The sequence below is a fragment of the Micropterus dolomieu genome, linkage group LG11 (genome assembly GCF_021292245.1).
Source record: "Micropterus dolomieu isolate WLL.071019.BEF.003 ecotype Adirondacks linkage group LG11, ASM2129224v1, whole genome shotgun sequence".
NCBI lineage: Eukaryota > Metazoa > Chordata > Actinopteri > Centrarchiformes > Centrarchidae > Micropterus > Micropterus dolomieu.
Window position 1 is genome coordinate 21,244,295 of NC_060160.1, and position 14,551 is coordinate 21,258,845.

Genomic DNA, 14,551 nt, shown 5'->3' on the forward strand with positions numbered 1-14,551 from the left:
TCTCATTATGCGGCTTTATTGTTCCTTTGTTGTGCTGGTGGTATAAATACACCCCAGTGGGCCCAGAGGGTGACAGTTTAGACAGACTCACTCCTCTGGATCACTAGATTGAACAGCACAAACTCTGAGAGAAGTGAGACTGTGGTGACACTACAGGGAACTGGAACAGCGTGCAAGCAGAGAACTAGGAAGCATCTGAAGAATTTCAACTCAAGCTCCTTGCATTTAGGGTAGTATTTCTGAACCATCTCTCACTTTGTGCGCCACTTTCCTCTGTTCCAACCAAGATGGATTCCGACTCTAGCTCCGTCTGCAGCCGCTCCTCATCCCCAGACCTGGTGGTGGACGACTCTGCTGGGAGCTTCTTCTCCAACAAGATGTTCCAGACGTACTGCCGAGAAAACAGAGAAGACAGCGAGGCCAGCCAGGGCAGGACGAAGCGCTGCAGTGGGGGCGGTAAAACCAAGACCAGGTCTGACCTCAACAAGGATGAGGTGCAAGACCTGAGATTGAAAGTCAACAGTCGGGAGAGGAAAAGGATGCATGATCTGAACCAGGCGATGGATGGCCTGAGAGAGGTCATGCCCTACGCTCACGGACCTTCAGTCCGCAAGCTGTCAAAAATCTCCACCTTGCTGCTAGCTCGCAACTATATCCTCATGCTTTCCAGCTCATTAGATGAGATGAAGAAATTGGTGGGGGATGTTTATGGAGGCAGTGCTGCCATCCAGAGCCGCACTGCTGCCCACCCTGCTATTACCCCTGCAGCCCCCACTGCCCACCTCCCTCTACATCCTCTGGCACAGTCTCTGCACTCTCTGATGGGCAGCACGCCCTCAGCCCTCCAGCATCACTCAACCTCTACAGCCCCGCAGTCCCCTCCGTCCGCCAGCTTCCTGGGTTTTCATGCTCCAGTCCAGGGCCTTCTGAAGGACCCCCTCCACATGGCCGGCGCCTACAGGCACTTCCCTGGTATGCCCTGCCCCTGTTCACTCTGCCAGCCTTTGCCCACCACTACCTCCACATTACACAGCGTGTCTATGACCAAGTGAGCAGGGCTGTCTTAAAAACTGACCTCTACTGTTCGGATCAACACAATGAACCAAGCAGCTCACAGGAAATTGTTAAATGAACTGCAAAAATGATGGCTGTTGCCAGAGCTTGTACATACTGTATATATCTTGTGCCATGCACCTGCTGCTATTTTTTATCATTTGTGTCATCTGCATCGTTTATACAGAAATATTCTAAATGCACCAGGTAAAATCAGAGTAGCAAATACTGTAATTTATCTGATGTCTGTGGTGATCAAACATTGTCAGAAATGGAACTGGTGTGCCCTATTGTGTAGGATTTCTATTTTCCTAAATTAAAATTGTGTTATAATAATAACTATTGTTTGCCTTCTTCTTTTCATGAATGTTAGTTTTTTGTATTTGTGGAACAAATCGTTCTGCCAGGCACTGTATCTTCTTACAAGGCAGCTAATTTTCTGAGAAGGTTTTAGACACATACAACAGCTGTATCAAAATAATACAACAACATAATCTTTATTAAACAGAAGGGGCCTTATTGGTGTTTGAAAGGACAGGAGGGTAAAGCAAAAATGAATATTTAGGAAAGGATTTCCTTGGTTGCTAACCAGCTTAGGACAGACTGACCTCTAAAGAGCTAAAGAGCGCCAGAAGGACGAGACAATACGCCACAACAGAAGCTGAATGTGGCGTTCTTGAGCCAAGGGACCATCCATCTTCACCTCAACAGGGTGTAGGAGATGAAAGGACGACACAGGCGCCAGGAAGGCGCGTCACTTTTGTCAGACGCAGGCGAAGGACATAGCCATGTCCTTAGCTCTAGGCCAGTGATTTGTCTCTGTGTCATAAGAACATGGAAATAGGCACACAAAGGGCAAATTTAAAGCATACAGGATTTTCTTCTTTAACATGTGTACTAAATATTTCCACGTTATATCTTCACACATTAACAAATCATATTTTGTTGCATTTGTGTAAAAAACAAATCAAGTGTTAGCTGATTCATAACAATGACTAATCCTCTAAACCACAGAGATAACTGTTATTCACACCGATTGCCATGAACATGATTTAGTCAAACAACCCAACAATGGCTGGCCTTCACTTAGCAACAAATCAAGCGTGTAAAATACATGCTTATCCTCCCACGGCTGACAGATGAGTCGGAGATCAGGGGAGAAATGAAGAGATGTAACTCATTCTCACCCACCTCCTTCCTAACCCACCTCCTCCTCCTGAAGGGCCCTGAATAGGTTTGAACAATAGCCATGCGTGGGACACAAAGGCCAGGGGAGTCCAAGCTCTCGTGCCTGGGACACAGACCCCCTCCATTCAATCTACATTTCATCATGGTAACAAGCGCCGTCGGGCCAAAAGGCCTGACACCCTCGCTCACCACAAAGGCGGTTAGCTCTAATATATGAGGCTATTGACACTGAAAAGGGCCCCTGTCAGTACTAGGGGATTGTCAGCTGTGGGATGTCTCAGTGGGGGGAGGCAGCTGCCAGCCAAACCAAACGGTGGAGCTTCTGTCGTGGGGACCAGCACTGCAGCGTCACCTGGTCCCTGGTCCCTTGACACAGAGACACAGGGTCCTCCCACAAGGCCCCCCTTTATTTGGGCACAGGTGGGAATGGGAAGCAGAACACATTGTGGAGATTAGTGGGGATCAGCCTCCCTTTACTCTAGGTAGATGATTAGAGACATTGACTTGTGCAAAGCTGGTGTTTCCTGATCGGCACCAGATGGTGTTAACCCACGGTGTGGCATCAGCAGTCTGGAGCGTGTGTGACAGTGTGGCTGTGATGTGTGTGATGTGTAATGGATATGCTTCTTAAATCATACAATATGGGCAGGTCCTTTGTGTGCCATTATGGTCAGCCGCTGCTGTCATCGGGGTGCACTTTAGCATGCGCTAACCAGCAGTGGCAGAACTGGTTTTAGTCATAATGTTGTGCAGGATCAACTCTGAAAATCAAACACAGTGATACAGAAAAGGGTCATTTTAGCCGTTAAGGAAGTAATCAGATCCTTTATATGGTACTACAAAGTAGAAATACTCTATTACAAGTAAAAGTCCTGTATTAAAAATGTTACTTAAGTAAAACTACAGACGTATTACCAGATAAATGTATTTAAAGTAACAAAAGTAAAAGCCAAATTGTCAAATTGTTGATTGTGGAAAAACAGTTCATTTATATTGAAAACAACATTCCAACAACACTGGTAGAGAAAAAAGGCCCCTAAAATATAGTGAAGAAGACGTATAAAGTAGCATAAAATTAAAAATCTTAAGTAAGGAACAAATCGTACGTAGTATATTTTATATTTTAAGTAATCCAAAATCTGAGATAAAACAGTTCAAATTGAATTTACTTTACTGCTTATCAGCTGAAGTGAAAAAATCAAAGACACAAAAGTCTTAAACAACACTTGGGATGCAGTGACGACATTACACATTCGCCTTTTGTGCATTAAATGTCATGCAAACACTATCACACCGTGGCCATGTAGACAGATGGATAAGTTAACTGCTTCAGATACTGATCAATAGAGGAGTACTTGTTCCAATGTGGCTCATCACAACCTGCATTGACTGAGTTAATTAGGGGACTGAAAGACCCAATTAAGAGGATGGAGGGGCTGGACAGGGGAGACATATTGCGGGACATACGCACACATTGTGCAGCGTCTGGAGAAGGGGGAACTTCAATTAAGGGAGAACACACTTCCAGAGGCTTGTTGCCTGTTCTTTTTCATTTTCTGCTCAGTAAAGCCTACAGCCCCCTTTTCACTGATGAAGGGAAAGCACAGCTGCTGGGGGTCAACACGCATATGCAATACGGTGTGCCCATGCGCTCACATGCACATCCACAGATGTACCGAGAGCAGGAGATTGATGAGGGGATTCAGGTTGGAATTGCTAAACTAAATTAGCCAACATAACGGCTCAAGAATGGTCTGGATACATTTATTTGGTTTCATGTGCACCTTATTGGTTAAATTGATTTCAATAAAAAAAAAAACAACTTGCATATGCTTAAATCGTTAAATCTTTAGTCTCCCTCATAGAAGCATTCTGCTGCAGCCTTCTTCCTCCTTTGTTTTGCGGCACTCCTTCCAACTGTGTTCCAAAACCGCTGTGATTATAACTTCAAATGCATTTACTAAACTTTTGATTTTATCTGGTTCTTTTTGGAAAAAGTTCTCTCTTCTTTTCACACAACGGACAAATAGAGAGTTCAACACAAGTGCCTACACTGAGTGCAGATTTCAAATAATAGTTTTCTCTTCATCATTATTTTCTTGTTTCTGTCTTGTCCCACTCATTCCTTGTATAAATGAAATGAGGTTCAAAACACATGATTTCATAGAAGGTATGAACACACATGTAAAAGTTAGTTACCTGTTTGTCAAAAATGGAATATCTGGAAAATATACATTCTCAAATCTCAGATGACACTCAGAGGTCACAGACTTGGCCTGTGAGGACATCACTTTGATGCACGGTGCTGAAGAGATGTTGTTCTAAGTTTTGCTGTCTGTCTTTTTAGACAGCAGTAGCTCTGTGATTTGATAATTGTGTGACGATTTTTTTGAAACATTAAACCACTTGCCTGCACCAGACCTGTGTTTGTGTCACCTATTCTCAAAACTCTCATTTCTTATAATATGCAGTATCATTACAATAGAAGACAACGGAAAGTTCTCTCATTCCATTAAATTCAATATGATTTATTGGCATGACTCTTTAGGTTAAATAGTGTTGACAAAGCGGTTTGCAGCAAAATCAATAAGTTTACATTTTGAATCTGACATAACAAAGAATAATTAACGCTATCATGACCATTCAGTTTAGCAATTACAAGTAACAACCACAAAAAAAACAAGTACGGATAGAACTAAAATTACAAACAAGATTAACAAGACCTAATCTGCCATGCAGTGAACACTGAGTGCAAAAGTTCGCTGAGTCACCTGCTATCCCACAGGTTGTGACACAGGGACACATTCTTGGCGGCAAGATTTGCAGTTTGTCCTCCTAGGAATATTCTTAATTTATTGTTATCTTGAAGTTAACAATAAATTAATTTGATTAAATAGTAATCAAAAAAATTCTTCTATATCTCTCACATTTCAGGAGAAAATGCGTCTCCACCTCACCTGTCGTACAGTGTTCACAGACTCTATTTTCTTTTGGTAACCAGGAGATTTTATGTCTCCCTTTTTCAGTTGCAAGGGTATGGTCACTGAGTCTGTACTTGGTTAGAAGCTGCCTCTGCCTGATATCTCTGACAGTAAAGAGATATGCAGCCATTTCATAATCTCTGTTCAGGACCAGATGACGATCTAGTTTGTGTTGGTTTTTGTCTCTTCCTCCCAAATAAGCATTTTTGCTTTGAGAGATAGTTTGGTTTACTCTAATTGGTGTTTAGTGCTGGTTTGAGAAAGGTGTGTGTGACAGTCTCTGTGAAGGCAATCATCTAGGTCATGGTTTTCCAATGAATGTTAAAATCAAGGGCAGAGTCTTTAAACAAAGTCCAGTTTCCCTTGATTTTACCCTTCCTTGGATGTGTGTGACATGTTTTAGGATTTGTTACTCTCAGGACTAGCTGGCATAAGGACTCTCTTGATTTCATGCTGCCTTCAGTAGACTGCTGTAGGTCACTTCCCACTTTAAAGCCTTGCCTTTGCTACTCAGTGTTGCTGTCCTATTTGGTCCTCTGCAGCCACCATAGATAGAGCACATACTGTAAAAATATTGCTGATTACAAACTGTAAAAGGTTCATTTGTAAAACAGTGATTTCTGTGTGTGTGTGTGTGTGTGTGTGTGTGTGTGTCAGTCAACGTGACATATGGCAGAGAGGACGTCATGCATCACGTGTGTATTTTTTCAAAGCCATGCACCCGAGGTTAGAGTTCAGTAAATACTGATGATGTCATCGTCTGAAGATGGCTGAAGGGTGAGAGTGAACTCGCAAATTACTATTTGTTAAATATATATATAACATAGCAGAGAGCACCGACGTAAGGTACACATTGTGTCCCTTATTGCGTTTTGTGCCTAATACGACTCGGTGTAATTACTTTGTCTAAACGCTTTACTTTATAGCTCACGGAACGTGTTCAGGAAGTGCAGTTGTTTACCAAAACATAGCATGGCTAGCGTTAGCGTAGCCTGATTAGCTATGGTGTAGAACATCTTAAATTACAGAGAAACAACTGTGAATTGTGCTGAAGTGTTTACATCCAGCGTGTATGTTCAACCAATCGCACTCGTGGCTTGTTCCGACAATTTAGCTTGCGTGGCACTGATAGCTGACGTTAGCTAACTCCTTTAGCTTGCTAGGCTCGGTGTGTGTGAGTTAGCTTGATATGCGTTGACAAAGTCAACAGCTGACAGTCAATAATTGAGTCTAAATAACTAAATAAGTCAGGTCCCGCTAAATCGACAAGCCATTTTGAGCATTTGATAAATGTCAAACAGTCGTGCATTTGTGGTGTGATGTTTAAAATCTTTTCTCAAACGTTACTGTTTTGGTTTTGAAGTAGCCAATTTCTGAATGTCCGTGTGATTGCAGAGAAGGCTGGTGGGGAGGCTGGCTTCAGCAGAGCTTCCAGGCCGTCAAAGAAAAGGTAACCCACATAAAGAAGTCATAAATTAGTTCTTATTATCTCTTCTCTTCCTAATGTATCTGTAGTTGTTGCTCAGCATTTTCAATGTTTGTTTGATGTTGCTCAGAGGATTTCATAACGCATTAAGTAGAGAAAAACAGCAGATTTTAGTGAACAACGTATTCAGTTGTCATGAAAGCTCAGAGCTGAAACATATACATACCCAGGCACCATTATTATTGACGAAGTAAAATACATGGAAAATACTGCATAGGCCAACAACAAGTCAGCAAAGGCTTTTCCTCCAAATAACTCAAACTCCTCAAATCAAAGCTGACACATTTTTACAGCTATATGTCCTAATCTATTGTAACATGATTTGTGAACCTTTACCTCTGGCACTAAAAACTGGTTGCACAGCATTGTTTAGGTGATAGGCAAGATCATACTGCCCCACCAATCAGTTAACATGAAAGTTATAGCTATTAATTTCTGAGAACATCTCTTGTACAAAGACATTTGAGCTTTACGGTTCCAGGAAGACATTTTAGAACAAATTCATTCAGTATACCTGATGGTTGTTACTCAAAGACCAGATGTAAATCAGGCCTCATTAATAAACGTTATATCTTTTGTATCTATTATTGGTGTGAACTGCATGTCTTGTGTTATGTTTGTATATTTTTTTAAGACATTCACACTTGTCCGAAACATGACTTTCCTAATGTAAATGGTAAAGGTGAATCTTCATCCTTCATTATTTGACTCTCTTCTTTGCAGTCATCTGAGGCCTTGGAATTCCTAAAGCGAGACCTGACAGAGTTCTCCACTGTGGTGCAACATGACACAACCTGCTCACTCGTGGCAACAGCGACTGCTGTCAGAAATAAACTTGCAGTAAGTTGCAGCCTTCAGCCTTGTTGTTTTTATCTTAGTATCTCCTGATAATCAGGTCAAATGCAGGTTGCATGTGTGTTCGGGAGACCAACATCATGTGCACGTCTCTCGTACAAAAGGGGTATTAGTTGCGAAATACCAATTCTAATCTGTCTGTTTATACTGCTTTCCAGGTGGAAGGTTCCTCTGAGACTACAGAAAAGGTGAAGAAGAGCCTCTCTAGTTTCTTAGGGGTCATCTCAGACACACTTGCTCCACCCCCGGATAAAACCATTGACTGTGATGTAATCACACTGGTGGCAACGGCAGCAGGAACTACAGAGGTTTATGACAGTTCTAAGGTGGGCAGTAGCATCATCAGTTATTACAACAAGTTGACTGTAACACAAGGAGTTTCTAAATGATAAAACAGCAGTGTTAAGCATGGCCCTTGTGTAGGGGTTCTTGTGAATAAATAATCGAATGGGAAATGTAACTTTCTTGTCAGTTTCCCTAAAATAAAAACTGAAGGAAGTGTTGATTCAGGACAGATTTGGATGTTTTGTTATAAGAGGCTACATGAGAGGGAAAGTGAGCACATGATGTGCATGTGGAAACAAAACAACCACAGATAAGAATTTTTTTTTTCTTGCAGGCACGTCTCTACAGTTTGCAAGCTGACCCTGCTACATACTGCAATGAACCTGATGGTAAGACAAAGTGAAACAGTGCAAGGCCTCCACCAGAATGTTGGACCAGTATTTGTTATTTTATATTTGAAGTAAGGTATTCTTTCATTTATTTATTCGAGGTTTTAAGACAACTTAGTATTTATACTACTCATCTGTTTGATAAATAATAATAATAATAATAATCATAAAAGTTCTCTGCCTTTAAAAGCAGGTCATTTCTTTGTTTGAGCATTATTAGGATTTTAATCCTAGAAATGTAATGGAACGACAAGTCAGTTTGAACTATTAGTTTGCTGGATTTGTGTGGTAACCCACTTTTTTTATTCAAAATGTGATCATTGTAAGGTGGATGGGGTAATGCATGCTTTCTAAATATGTACAGATGCTCTTTGGCGTTCTTGAGTGTATTATAATAATTTATTTTTTCCAGGTCCCCCAGAGCAGTTTGACAACTGGCTGTCCACCTTCAGTTTGGAAGATAAAAAGGGAGAAATCTCAGAGCTTTTGGTCGACAGTCCCTCTATACGTGCCCTTTATACCAAAATGGTATGTATTGTTGCTAGGGCTGCACTATATTGGAAAAAAATGACATTGCGATATTTTTCTTTTCTGTGATATATATTGCGATATGAAAAACTCAACAGACAACAAATTTTCAACAGATGACCCCAAGTTGCTCTATGTGAAATTAATTAAGCTCCTAGAATTATTGGGATAATTTTGTAGGAAATAATGCATACAAAATAAAAGTAAATTAGCTGAAAAATGTCTTTATAGTCTGAATACTTAGTTTGAGTGCTACTATCCTTTCTTAAGTTTTTATGCAGTACACATATTTTAAACAAATGATGAAAATAAAAATTAAAGAGCGGCTATACAGCAGCCCCCCCGGGTGGTTTAAAAATGTTGCTTTTCTTTTTGCAACCAAATCCGGTGGTTTTCTCCTGTTCCTCACTTATTTTCAAGTTAACAGCTAACAGGGTTGGGGCCTGATCAAGAACAATATTATGATTGGAGGTGTAGAGTGCATGCAGAGCCTGCTTGTTACTCACTAGCAACAACAAACTCTGTGTATACAAGAACCCCTTAAATCTGAGTAAATGATGACATCAGACAGACTTCTCTTGTAGATTAGTCATGAAAAATGAGAACTGTGCAAGTTTTTCTTTTGTAAGTTTTTGAGTTAATTTGACTTGCTTGACATTGCATTGTTCTGCGATGTGACTATTGTGCAAGGGCACATTACGATGACGATGCTCAAACAATATATTGTGCAGCCCTAATTGTTCCTTTTGTCAACACTTATTCTTACAGAGCACAGCTTACAGTTTTCTTTTTAACTAATACATTACATTCAGTTGGAAGATACTTTTGTCCAAAGCGACCTTCTTTGAGTGCTTTCACATGCTAAAAGAACAAGAACTGGACATCATCAAGAATTGGAAGAGCAATAAACCAGATATGGACTTTTTTTTTTTCATTATTCACAGGTGCCAGCAGCTGTGGCCCATTCAGAATTCTGGCAGAGGTATTTCTACAAAGTCTTCCAGTTGGACCAGGTAGTCATTTTAGCCTGCAGACTATCGACAACATGTCAAGTAACCTTTCCCATCAGCTGAGTGTATTGTCTTGGGTGCCACCTGCTGGCCAATTTCTTAGCTACCATGGATTGTTCTTTTCAATGTACTGTCACCCTGCAGGATTTGTCCTGACTTAAAATGAGAGGTGATTGGTGTCTCAAATATGATATACTGAATGTTGATTTGTAAAAATAGGACGAAAAAAATATATAAATATGTTCGAGGTCACTACCTACTGTGCCTGTAGAAAGCACTAGTTATGTTATGTACAATTACACTACATTTTTACAGACCACCTAATGTAATTACACAGATGCCAACCAAAGCAGATCTTTTTCAGATTATTCAATACCAGAAAAATAGCAACACCAGACTAAGCTACTGCAATCCAACACACATTACAACAGCCTGTTAATCAGGAAGCTGAAGCTGACTGTTTCATGTTGTACTTTTGGACACTGTGTTAGAGAGGTGTCAGTTCAACTAAGGTCAGTGTTGTTGTGTTGCATTGCTTCTAAAATATATCTGAAGAAATGGCGTTTACAAGGAGAGCTTGGGGTTGGACAGAATGTAAGCTACCTTTAAATTTTACACAACGCACATTCATTTCATTTTGAAGGTCACTAAAACAGGACGATACACTCATTGAAATTCTTGCATTAATGTATTAAAACATAAAAAAATCACTCTGATTGTGTCTTCTAGGAGGAGGCGAGGAGAGTGGCATTGAAGCAGAGGGCTGAACAGACTACACACACAGAGACCCTGGGCTGGGAGGAGGAGGAGGAGGGTAAGCTATCCTCAGTTTTACATTTTAATAAACTGATTTATTTTCAGAACTGTCCCTTACACTGCCTCTCTTGATATTCCTGTGGTTACTTTCAGATGACTTCCTCGGCACCACGTCATCATCTCAACTCAACTTTACTCCCCCGTTGGACAGCCGCTCAACGCAGCTGCCCACGACCTCAACGACTCCAACAGGAATGACTCTGCTGAGCCCCGTCCTGTCTCCCAGCGAAGAGCGTGACCCCACCCTCTCATTCAGCAGCGACAGCGTCAGCCTGCCGACACAGGTAGAAGTGCAACCAGAGCCTGTTGCCACTGAGCTGGCCGAGAGAATGACAGAAGCTAGCTTGGAAGATGTAGATAAGGCACAAGAAGAGCAGAGGCTGCGAAAGAGTGACTTACCTCTTGAGGCTCAATTGGAAGTAACTCAGCCAGAGGTCACTGTTGATGGGGTGTCCGTGCGGGCTTCGGCCCCCACCACTAAGCCAGAAGCAGCAAAGGAGGACGGCCCGCAGGACCTGAGAGTGTTCGAGCTAAATTCTGACAGCGGGAAATCTACGCCCTCTAACAATGGCAAAAAAGGTACGATGACCTGAGAACATTTGTCAGTTGGCAGTGACGTTCTTACTGTTCCACTGTGGGAGAATAAGTCCAAACAGGATTAAGTTCAGTGATATGGTTTTGAGTTTTCCACTAAATAGGCTTAGAAGAAACAGCAGAGTCAAGGTCACACAGTTCCAAATTTGTCTTTTCCCCCTCCAGGGTCCAGCACCGATGTGAGTGAGGACTGGGAGAAAGACTTTGACCTGGACATGACCGAAGAAGAAGTCCAACTGGCACTCTCTAAAATAGAAGCCTCTGGAGAGGTTAGTGTTAAGTTATCGTTGCGACATTCACCAGAATCTTAAATGAAAATAGTAAAAAAAAATTAAAAGGTTTTTTGAACCCCTTTTCTTACCAGATTGATGAAGACTGGGAGAACTGGGACTGAGAGCCACTGCGACATGAACTCTGTCCCGCCATTAAAGCTAGTTCTCGGCAGACGAACCATGCTTAACGTGTTTTAACTCTTTGTCCACACTGTCACCATGTCATGATTGTCAGTAGGGGATTTTCCGCCTGGTTTGGACCATATTGGTAAACCTGTTGAAAAGCGCAACGGGAAGACCAAGGCAATAAGAATTAGACTGCTCCGTCAGCTGTCAGTTTAGTGCAGATTGGCCGCTAGTGAGGGTAATGAGTCAGGTCTTGGCTATTTCTAGGAGTAATTTGTGACTTGGAGAGCATATGACACTAGTAACAGACAGAGGTTGTAATCATTCTGACCTTAAAGCTTAATGATGCGCAGTGACAAGTCAGAACGTGAAAGGTTTCACTGCAGCAGGGGAGGAGCTGTTTTTCCTTTTATGCCATTAAATTCATCATCTATGTTGCGAGTGTATTTCAAGTTGACCAACGACATAACTGCAGGCTGCAAAATAGCCATAAACTAATGCTGCTTGTCACCTTCCTAAGATGAAGTACTCCGCAAGTGATTTTTGAATGGTGATGATCAATTTATTTAATTCTGCCTGTGCCCCTTGCTTTCTTTCTCATCTTTATTATGCAAGTGGATCTTCAAATGGAGAGGGGAAAAACATTCTGGCCTTCATTCATAGAGCATTTTTCATTTTGGATTCACTCCCAACTCTAGATGTATGGCCTTGTAAAACACACAGTAGTGTGATAATGTTATCCAAATGTCTTTGTTACAAGTCAGTCACCTGAACCACAACCAGCTAATGTCTCAACATTAGACATTTCCCCACTCTCTGTCATGTCATGTGATTCATTTGAATATATGAGCTTGTTGCAGGCTACGTGTAACTTTCTGTCACCTTTAAGCATTTCACTTCTTTGAGTTGCTTATCCGTTTGTCTTATTCGGGTAGAGGGAATTCATTAATTATCACTCATTAGTCATAATGATAAAAGTCATATCTGACTTAAAGAGAATTCAAACTGGTCCTGGATACTGGATTCTTTGGCTTGAAACTGAAGGTAGCGTCTGTTGTTATTTACTTGTAGAGGGGAATATGACAACTCTGTGAAGCTTTAAGTTTCTGTCGCGGCCCATGTTTGGAACAAAATAGCTCAGCAGGCCGTGTACCAAGTAGACCAAGGAGCAAGATGAGCACGCTCCATGCTTCCCTGATTTCCTTTTCCATCACCTGTAATGTAACTGAGAAAAATAATCCTAGAGAGGTAATATTTATACTAAAATAAATGCTTAATTATTGTATCATGTGCTTTGGATTGCATGTATGTGCAATAACATGCAAAACACTGTGCAGATGTTTTCTGTTTCTGAGTTGTATGTTTTTCAGTAAAGACATTGGCTGTTCAGGTTTTTGTGTTCAGACAATGTGTTGCATGTTTGTAATTCTCAGCTGTGTATTCCCTTAACCTTCACACTTTGAACTAATTGAGCAAAGTTGTTCTACACACATCTGATTCAAAGCTGTCAAGTTCTTTTTTTTTGTTTTTTTGTTTTTTTTTAAGTCAAGTATTTCACTATATTTTTCAAATGATCATTGTCATTAAAGGATTCATGGCAAATGGGTTTAGTGTCGTGTATTAACTAATCTGATAAGGTCATTTTGTTACTCAAGAAGAAAAATCATCAATCTGTTTAAAGGCAGACATGTTTACAAAAACACTGGTAGTGCATTGAATATCTTCAAGTAAAGTACAAACAATGCACTGGAAATTACCACTCATATCAAAACTCCACCTCCATAATGTGTGCTTAGCAACAGAGTTGTTTTGCTACTCTGAAGAAACAATGGGTATTTAAAAAAAACATTTACAATAAAAAGTAAATGCTGTTTTAGTCAAACGTTTAACTGAAGAACCACTGAAATGTAACACCTTTCTAAGTATTTTCTTCTGGGAGAAGCTACCAGAGGAAAGCCTTATTGCTGTCTGTGCCCCTGTACGTAATTACATAGCAGGTACGTATCTGTGGGTGGGGACTTTACAGTGGAACAGTCAGTACTATGAACAAAATAGTCACTAAAACAAAGAATTGAATTTAATGTGACTGTGGTGCTGTATGAACAAACAGTTTGTGGAAACAACGTGGGTGGACACTTCTGGTTCGTCTGACTATAAGTTTGTCCCTCTGTATATACTGAATATCATCAACAAGTTCTTGTTGATCTTTTCTGTACATTGAGGACTGTTGCTTGGGTGTTCAGTTGTAATGACTGGATAACAATGAATTGACAATGCTTTCATGGCAAAAATGATATATATATATATATAGTTAGTTAGTTAGTTTTTACATCTAGTGAAATTTTCAAACCCAAGACCTTCCCGTGACATTGTTTGTATCTTTGGAACCTCCAATACAACTCAAAATAACTTACTGTGGGTTTGAAGTTCAAACACATTGTACAAGATTGTTATTGTTAAGTTTTAGCATGATCTCTTTATGGAAGCAGTTTCTGTGCGCATTAAAATGCCTGCGGTATGAAAATGGGTCACCTGATGGCGTTGTTGCTCCATTAGGCAGCCCCAGTTACAACCTGCCACTCCTTTTCTTTCAGCTGCAGCATCCATCTCACAGACATGGATTGGCTGCATTTTCTCGCATACAGTTGTTCATCTTCAGTTGCATTAATACTCTATTTATCTGCTGTTTTCCCGCAGAATCTCTCTTAATTTTCTTTTCTGGATGCCTCAGGAGAAGCAGCAGGCAGTCAAAATGAAATGTTTATATGGTTTTTATGGTGGCATCAGCTGGGCTAATGTAGGTCACTGTGGAGGGACACCTGCACAGCGTGCTGGCTCTGCAACATGGATGCTGCCTCTAAAGATGGCTACTGTCTGTGTCTGCCTGGCCTTTTCTTTCTCTCCGTCGTGTGTGTGTGTGTGTGTGCAGGGTGGGTGTGGCCGTAGGGGGGACTGATGAGTGACTGAA

General features: G+C 41.0%; 2 protein-coding genes across 3 annotated transcripts; both read left to right on the forward strand.

The window, feature by feature from the left end:
• The first annotated feature begins 287 nt into the window (after positions 1-287).
• Positions 288-1,052, forward strand: olig4 (oligodendrocyte transcription factor 4). The gene has a single exon (XM_046063577.1). The coding sequence runs from the start codon at positions 288-290 to the stop codon at positions 1,050-1,052; it is 765 nt and encodes a 254-aa protein (XP_045919533.1).
• Positions 1,053-5,902: 4,850 nt separating this feature from the next.
• On the forward strand, positions 5,903-13,185 carry bsdc1 (BSD domain containing 1). 2 transcript variants are annotated; one of them, XR_006827180.1, is made up of 11 exons: positions 5,903-5,999; positions 6,618-6,672; positions 7,432-7,548; positions 7,722-7,889; positions 8,183-8,237; positions 8,650-8,765; positions 9,710-9,778; positions 10,505-10,589; positions 10,685-11,169; positions 11,348-11,454; positions 11,550-13,185. XR_006827180.1 is itself a non-coding variant. In XM_046063002.1 (11 exons), exons 1-11 carry the CDS (start codon positions 5,989-5,991, stop codon positions 11,577-11,579), a joined length of 1,296 nt encoding a protein of 431 aa, XP_045918958.1. In that variant the 5' UTR covers positions 5,906-5,988; the 3' UTR covers positions 11,580-13,185. The 2 variants fall into 2 exon arrangements, 1 of the variants encoding a protein (XP_045918958.1); XM_046063002.1 differs by having other exon boundaries at positions 5,906-5,999; positions 10,685-11,170; positions 11,351-11,454.
• Positions 13,186-14,551: the final 1,366 nt, after the last annotated feature.

Excerpts from the sequence above, each read along its gene's own strand:
- olig4 (XM_046063577.1), top strand. The coding sequence starts at position 288 with ATGGATTCCGACTCTAGCTCCGTCTGCAGCCGCTCCTCATCCCCAGAC.
- bsdc1 (XM_046063002.1), top strand. Across the intron at positions 7,549-7,721 it reads CTGTCAGAAATAAACTTGCA|GTGGAAGGTTCCTCTGAGAC; the intron begins GTAAGTTGCAGC and ends ACTGCTTTCCAG. Across the intron at positions 9,779-10,504 it reads AAGTCTTCCAGTTGGACCAG|GAGGAGGCGAGGAGAGTGGC; the intron begins GTAGTCATTTTA and ends TGTGTCTTCTAG.